Here is an 8277-nt window from a genome sequence, read left to right as displayed (position 1 = left end):
AATGGTGTCATAACCTTTTCTCAGTCTGCTGCATCCAATGATAGCAGTGTCTAATGTGAATTAATGACTGCCAACATTAGCAGTGATGCATTATCAATCAACGCAGACCTTAGAATGCAGAGACAGGAACAGGTTTCAAAACAAGTCTTCAAACACACTGAGGCTTATTCGATTAGAAAGAAAGTCATTGTCACTTTGTTTATACAATCATTTTTTAAGCTACATCAGAATTTTGTCAAGTGAAGAAAAAAAATCAAGACCTGGTTCCATGTCCACAAAGCAATTCAGAGTAGCAGTGCTGATCTAGGATCTGTCCATATTTTAATTATGATCTAAAAGGCCAAAATGATCCTAGATTAGCACTCCTACCCTGAGACGCTTTGTAGCTATGGGCCCAGAACATTAAAATGGCTATCCTTATTGGTAGAGTCGATCATAGATGTAGAACAATTAGAATTACTGGCAACTGATATATTGTCTATAAGGTCTCTCCTAAGTGAAGTATAAGAGACATTGATCAATATAAAACATCGGATTCAATAACTGGATCCAGGCCAGATGAGCAGATGGCAGAGGGGTTCCCGGGCCTAGATGACAGTACAGGTTTGGTTCTGCAGGACCACACGGATCCATCACATCTGTGATGCGCTCGCCAGCCCTGATGTTCCATCCTCATTACTGCTGGATTCCAGAAATAAGGGGTCTAGTAATCACCATGCCAACAGCTTTATTACATCACTCTTCACAAGGAGGAAACTTTTAAAAACAATTTTTTAAATAGTACATTAGGGATGAAAAAAGAAACATTCCAAGAGAAGCCTTTGGAAACAGATGAGCTGGGATGAAAGGAAACACAAGGCCCCAGATGGCTTCCTCTGTTCTAGTGGGAAGGGGTCTAGACTGGGTTACCAGTATTTGTGTATTAATGCTGCCCCCTATAGGAACCATTATGACATTGCAACAACCCTAACTATACCAGATTAGGCATTACACAAACCCTCTTTCTGCTGGTATTGTTATAAAAAGGAATGACAGAAAATGTTTTATTGTAAGACGGCAACTTTATTTCACATTATCCAAGATGGGAGACAAAAGGGTAAAAAAGTAACATACATGTCTGATAAATATGATCTATCAGAAGACAAAAAGGCCCCAAAAAAAGCATGTACGTGGGGGACAGTCAAATCTGAAGGATGGCCCTATTGAAAGTCACGGTAGTCTCCTGAGAGATGGTAAGAGTCAGTCAGTGTGATCAGAAAGGCTTTATGTATGTTTAGAGGTGGGTTTGGGTTTTGTGACATGATGGTTATGTTCAGGTGTGTGTGTGTGTGTTCAGAAGGGCCTCCCCATGCCCATGCGTGGGTTAAGTGGGGGGGCTCTGTTGGGTGGTGTGATGGCTATGTCCAGGTAGTCTCCTATCTGGAAGCGCTGTGACTGTAGCGTCATGGAGTCATTTTCCCCCTTCCTGCCTGACATAGTGTTGCCGATGTCTTTCACTCTGTAACCATAGAGACCGTGGGTGAGACAACAGTATTCATAATGACATCATCCAATCAAACAACTGAGGCCATGTTCAAATACTTTAAAAAAAAACTAACACTAACACAGCTGATTTACCATATCCACTTACCACCAAGCTCTTGATTTAAAGTAGAGTCAGCAATGCACAAAGCAAAGAGCAATGTCAGGCCGACATACGCAACAACTACAGAGCATTCGGAAAGTATTCAGACGCCTTGACATTCCCCACATTTTGTTACTTTAAAGCCTTAATCTAAAATTGATTAATTTAATTGTTTTCCTCCTCAATCCACATCATGAGAAAGCAAAAACAGTTTTTTTTACATTTTTCCTAAATGATTAAAAAATACATTTAAAAACAGAAATACCTTATTTACATAAGTATTCAGACTCTTTGCTATGAGACTTGAAATTGAGCTCAGGTGCATCCTGTTCCTATTGATCATCCTTGAGATGTTTCTACAACTTGATAGGGGTCTACCTGTGGTAAAATCAATTGATTGGACATGATTTGGAAAGGCACACACACCTGTCTATATAAGGTCCCACAGTTGACAGTGCATGTCAGAGCGAAAACCAAGCCATGAGGTTAAATGAATTGTCTGTAGAGCTCCGAGACAGGTTTAAGTCGAGGCACAGCTCTGGGGAAGGGTACCAAAACATTTCTGCAGCATTGAAGGGCTTCAAGAACACAGTGGCCTCCATTCTTAAATGGTGGTTCCAAACTTCTTCCAAGACTATTCCTAGAGCTGGCCGCCTGGCCAAACTGAGCAATCAGGGGAGAAGGGCCTTGGTTAGGGAGGTGACCAAGAACCTGATGGTCAACAACAGAGCTCCAGAGTTACTCTGTGGAGATCAGAGAACCTTCCAGAAAAACAACCACCTCTCAGGCCTTTATGGTAGAGTGGCCAGACGGAAGCCGTCACTCAGTAAAAAGAACATGACAGTCTGCTTGGAGTTTGCCAAAAGGCACCTAAAGACTCTCAGACCATGAGAAACAAGATTCTCTTGTCTGATGAAACCAAGATTGAACTCTATGGCCTGAATGCCAAGCCTCACATCTGAAGGAAACCTGGCACCATCCCTACGGTGAAGCATGACGGTGGCAGCACCGTGCTGTGGGGATGTTTTTCAGCGGCAGGGACTGGGAGACTAGTCAGGATCGAGGGAAAGATTAACAGAGTAAAGTACAGAGAGATCCTTGATGAAAACCTGCTCCAGAGCGCTCAGGACCTCAGACTGGGGCAAAGGTTCACCTTCCAACAGGACAACGACCCTCTCAGAGCGAGTGACTAAATGCTACTAGCGCGCACCACCGCTAACTAACTAGCCATTTCACATCGGTTACACACACAGCCAAGACAACGCAGGAGTGACTTCGGGACAAGTTTCCAAATGTCCTTGAGTGGCCCAGCCAGATTCCAGACTTGAACCCGATCAAACATGTCTGGAGAAACATGAAAATAGCTGTGCGGTGACACTCCCCATCCAACCTGACAGAGGATCTGCAGAGAAGAATGGGAGAAACTCCTCAAATACAGTTGTGCCAAGGTTGTAGCATCATACCCAAGAAGACTTGATGCTGTAATCACTGCCAAAGGTGCTTCAACAAAGTACTGAGTAAAGGGTCTGAATACTTATGTAAAATGTGTGTGTATATATATATATATGAGGCCGACCGATTATGATTATTCAACGCCAATACCGATTATTCGAGGACCAAAAAAAAGCTGCGCCCGATTAATCAGCTGATTTTCATTTATATAACTGCATTATTATATATATATATAAAATAATGACAATTACAACAATACTGAATGAACACTTATTTAATATAATACAAGAATAAAATCAATTTAGTCTCAAATAAATAATGAAACATGTTCAATTTGGTTTAAATAATGCAAAAACAAAGTGTTGGAGAAGTAAAAGTGCAATATGTGCCATGTAAGAAAGCTAACGTTTAAGTTCCTTGCACAGAACATGAGAACATATGAAAGCCAGTGGTTCCTTTAAACATGAGTCTTCAATATTCCCAGGTAAGAAGTTTTAGGTTGTAGTTATTATAGGACTATTTCTCTCTATACCATTTGTATTTCATATACCTTTGACTATAGGATGTTCTAATAGGTACTTTAGTATTGCCAGCCTAATCTCGGGAGTTGGTAGGCTTGAAGTCATAAACAGCGCAATTCTTGAAGCACAGCGAAGAGCTGCTGGCAAATGCAGGAAAGTGCTGTTTGAATGAATGCTTACGAGCCTGCTGCTGCCTACCACTGCTCAGTTAGACTGCACTATCAAATCAAAGACTTAATTATAATATGATAATACACAGAAATACGAGCCTTAGGATCATTAATATGGTCGAATCCGGAAACTATCACGTTTATTCTTTCAGTGAAATACGGAACCGTTCCGTATTTTATCTAACGGGTGGCATCCATAAGTCTAAATATTGCTGTTACATTGTACAACCTTCAATGTTATGTCATAATTATGTAGAATTCTGGGTAATTAGTTCGCAACGAGCCAGGCGGCCCAAACTATACCCCGACTCTGCGTGCAATGAACATAAGAGAAGTGACATAATTTCCCTAGTTAATATTGCCTGCTAAGATTCATTTCTTTTAACTAAATATGCAGGTTTAAAATATATACTTCTGTGTATTGATTTTAAGAAAGGCATTGATGTTTATGGTTAGGTACATTCGTGCAACGATTGTGCGTTTTTGGCAAATGGCTTTTGTTAAATCATCCCCCGTTTGGCGAAGTTGGCTATGATTCAATAATATATTAACAGGCACCGCATCGATTATATGTAACGCAGGACAAGCTAGATAAACTAGTAATATCATCAACCATGTGTAGTTAACTAGTGATTATGTTGAGATTGTTTTTTAGAAGATAAGTTTAATGCTAGCTAGCACCTTACCTTGGCTCCTTGCTGCACTCTCATAACAAGTAGTCAGCCTGCCACGCAGTCTCCTCGTGGAGTGCAATGTAATCGGCCATAATCGGTGTCCAAAAATGACGATTGTTATGAAAACTTGAAATTGGCCTCTAATAAAATAAATAAATATATAAAATAAATAAATATATATTATTTATTAATAAAACCTGTTTTATCATTATGGGGTGTGTAAATTGAGGGGGAGAATTTTTTTAAATTTAGAATAAGGTTGTAATGTAACAAAATGTGGGAAAAGTCAAGTGGTCTGAATACTTTCTGAATGCACTGTATATCTCCGCGGTTTTGGTCCTGCAACCATCACGTTGCAGATGCGTGAAGTGCACCTGCACAGATAATTTTTGCCAGTGTAACGTCTTGCATTGCACTCATCTGAAAAACTTGCGGTTCGTCCTGCTCCTTGTGGCAACATCATATCGCTTTAATTAGCGAGTCTCACTTTAATTAAGTCAGGTGTGTTACAGGGTTTCCATTAGCCAGCTAACGCCAGCTTTTAGCCATAAAAAAAAATGAAGCCAATAAATAAAAATGTTGCCAGCCAAAATATAAAAAATCCAGTTGCAAAATATTGCTTTTTAATCATTGATGGAAATACCAGTGGATGGAAATACATTTCACTGCCATGCTTATCAGTCTATAGGTTCATTTGAATCATTTTGTGGAATTCAAATTGTCCTGTGTGTATTTTTGTTATTCATCGTGTATCAAACATGCATACACAGCCTATTTTAAGCGGGATTTCTCCTGCAGCTCCTCAACTGGTTACTGCTGGAGTAAAACATGTTTATCAGCCCATTCAATGCACAATTTCTAAATGCAATCGCATGTTAACAGTTTTGGTACACGATTAAAGAGCTACTATTTTTATTTCTCAACTGGTAATTGAAGCGGGCCTCCCATTCACTATGAAAGTGCAGGTCAACAAGCTATCAGCTCGTCATCCACCACTTTACAATGTGAGCTGGAGGCAGTATGCATTTTGTTTTTTAAATACTTAATTGTTTGAAACCTGAATATTTTATTTAATATTATGAGACATGTCTTACCTTGCTTCAAAGTAGCCTATAGGCAAAATCTAACCATGGAAACGTGGAGGCAATTATTTTATAAAGACTTCATAGGCAGAGCGTGAGTATCAAGTTTGGGGAAGCTAACAATTTATCCTACCATTTCTAACCTTCTTCCCGCTAGTTATATTTTCAGATACTCATTTTCGTGGACCAGTTTCATTTCAATAACGTTTTTGTTTCTCAAAATCAATGTGAAGTGGTTAATCATAAAAATCTAAATTAAAATGTTATTGAATTTTAAAAAGTCTAACACGAGATCACCAGCCTCTGCCATATAGACACATTTTCAAATCTTCCCGGTCACGTTGTCCGGCGCCACATTTTCCTAACAGAAACCCTGGTGTGTTAGTACTGGGCTGGAACAAAACCGTGCACACCCTGTGTCCAAGATTATAGAGCATAGAGTGACTTCAATCTACAACAGCCCAGTTGCTCTGAAGGTAGACTCAACGAAATGACATTGCCACGAGCAGCACCGCAGATATTGAGATGAGCAAGATGCAAGACTTCGCTCTCACAGTCACACACAGTATCTGCAGATGTGAATGGGTTCGCTCCACGCTGTTATAGCGTGACAGCCACGGGACCAAAACAGCAGAGAAGTTGAGACTTGCGCTTCAACGCTCTTAGTTGTTGCCGAAATTGACCCACAATGCTGTTTACTTTGTGCCTCTACGTCATATCGCCGACTCTACCTTTAAGCTAGGGCCGTAGAGTAGTCTACTAACCTGTAGCCATTTCTTTTGGGCTCAGGATAAACGATGGCGAAACCAAAGTGTGTTCCTTTCTTCCGAGCTTCAGGGTACACCTCCTTCACTAGGCTGGTCAGCTCCTTTAGCGAGGCATCCATCCTTCAGGAGAAGGACACATATCACCACAATAATCAAAACTATGTAGCAATGGTACCCTGTATAATACACACAACACTATCACCAGTGCTCGACTTGGGCAGAGCAGAGTGCCAGTAACACATTTTTTACTCCTTGAGTTCGTGCACTTCTTGTAGAATATTAGCTCAAAAGTATTGTGGCGCTCCTGCGCCTAAATATAAACAGTACCGGCACCCAAAATGAGTACCGGTGTTGTGCCGAAAATCTCCCCCCTGCCAGAATCCCACCCTTTACGTTCTTCATTGCTGCGACTTGCTTGCTAGTTGAGATTTCTGCTCTTCACTCCATTGTCAGCTTAGCCTACATTTCACTGACCTTAGTAGCAAAAAGCATGTCTGCAGTTTTCGGTTTGACTATTTGTTTCAAGTGTATGTGGCGGTTCTAGCTTGTAAGGCGCCCTGGGCGAACCCCACCTGTCAGCGCCCGCCCCCAGACCTCGTTCCGCCCCCAGCAAGATGCCCCTGGGCGAACCCCACCTGTCAGCGCCCGCCCCCAGACCTCATTTCCGCCCCCAGCAAGATGCCCCTGGGCGAACCCCACCTGTCAGCGCCCGCCCCCAGACCTCGTTCCGCCCCCAGCAAGATGCCCCTGGGCGAACCCCACCTGTCAGCGCCCGCCCCCAGACCTCGTTCCGCCCCCAGCAAGATGCCCCTGGGCGAACTCCACCTGTCAGCGCCCGCCCCCAGACCTCGTTCCGCCCCCAGCAAGATGCCCCCGGGAGGCTGCCCATCGCCTGTACCTAAATCCGCTACTGATTTTGTATTAAGTCTATAAATAAATCTCTTTGCCATCATCTCTCCCATGTCTTATTCAACTAGTATTTGTGTAAGGATAATAAGTCAGCCATAGTTGTTCTGAAATGTTTATTGCTTGTTTAATATAACACACATTAATTATTAATTTCGGTTGCCTATCCTGACGAAGTTTGTTCTATAGAAAGTATTTGACTCTGATGTGTGCCACAGAAAGTATTTGACTCTAGCCACAAAATTTATGAAATTAGAAGGGGAGGGGGATGAATTCTGGCGGAGGGGAGATTTTCAGCACAACACCGGCACCTATCTGTCCAAATCGAGCACTGGCTATCAGATTTTGTATTTACCTTTATTTAACTAGGTAAGTCAGTTAATTAAGAACAAATTCTTATTTACAATGACAGGTTAACTGCCTTGTTAACCTGCCTTGTTCAGGGGCAGAACGACAGGTTTTTACCTTGAAAGCTCGGGGATTCGATCTAGCAAACTTTCGGTTACTCTCATGACCCTAGGTGCAGCCAACCATCTATATATTCTTACCATGTGTAGATTTGCAGCTCACTTGAAGGGACTTGTCCTCGTGCGAATTCGTCCCCTCTGTGATGTCTGCCACCGTTGGTCGTAAATACCCGCAGCAGAAGAGGACAAGTCTATAGACACACAAACAGTTAGCTAACTGGTTAGACAGGCACGTGGCTAGTCTCCTAGAAAATGTGGTAGCAGGAAAAAATATTAAATGCCCGTATAGCCGCTTACAGAACTACAACCAATTAGTTTAGTTTGAAGTGGGAGTCACTTGCACAGTTCAAGCAGTGCAGCTGCGTTTGCTAGCACAACAGGCTCGTTAATGCTAGCTACGTTAGCGAATTGCTTTCTCACAAACCAAGCAAAGATAAAGTGCTTATAGCTACCTTTTCTCGGTCGATAGGCTTTTCAGGGATTTTTCGAATCTCTTCTTGTGTGATTCTTGATTCAAGAGCCATTTTAGGGAGTAAATAAGTTAATTAATTAACGTTGTTGCTCACAGTAGAAAATGTGCAAACACCGTGCCAAATAGTTGTTTCCGTTTCCGC

The 8277-nt window shown here is 41.9% G+C and overlaps 1 protein-coding gene across 1 annotated transcript; it reads right to left on the bottom strand.

Moving 5' to 3' along the window:
• Positions 1–1041: 1041 nt before the first annotated feature.
• Positions 1042–8277, bottom strand: LOC115196308 (histone deacetylase complex subunit SAP18). The gene is made up of 4 exons (XM_029757002.1): positions 8116–8277; positions 7745–7854; positions 6288–6410; positions 1042–1498 (listed from the first exon to the last, which is right to left on the bottom strand). The coding sequence occupies exons 1-4, from the start codon at positions 8185–8187 to the stop codon at positions 1333–1335; spliced, it is 471 nt and encodes a 156-aa protein (XP_029612862.1). The 5' UTR covers positions 8188–8277; the 3' UTR covers positions 1042–1332.

This window comes from Salmo trutta, chromosome 6 (genome assembly GCF_901001165.1).
Source record: "Salmo trutta chromosome 6, fSalTru1.1, whole genome shotgun sequence".
Classification (NCBI taxonomy): domain Eukaryota; kingdom Metazoa; phylum Chordata; class Actinopteri; order Salmoniformes; family Salmonidae; genus Salmo; species Salmo trutta.
Note: the sequence above shows the minus strand (reverse complement) of the source record. Positions and strands in the feature narration are given on the sequence as shown.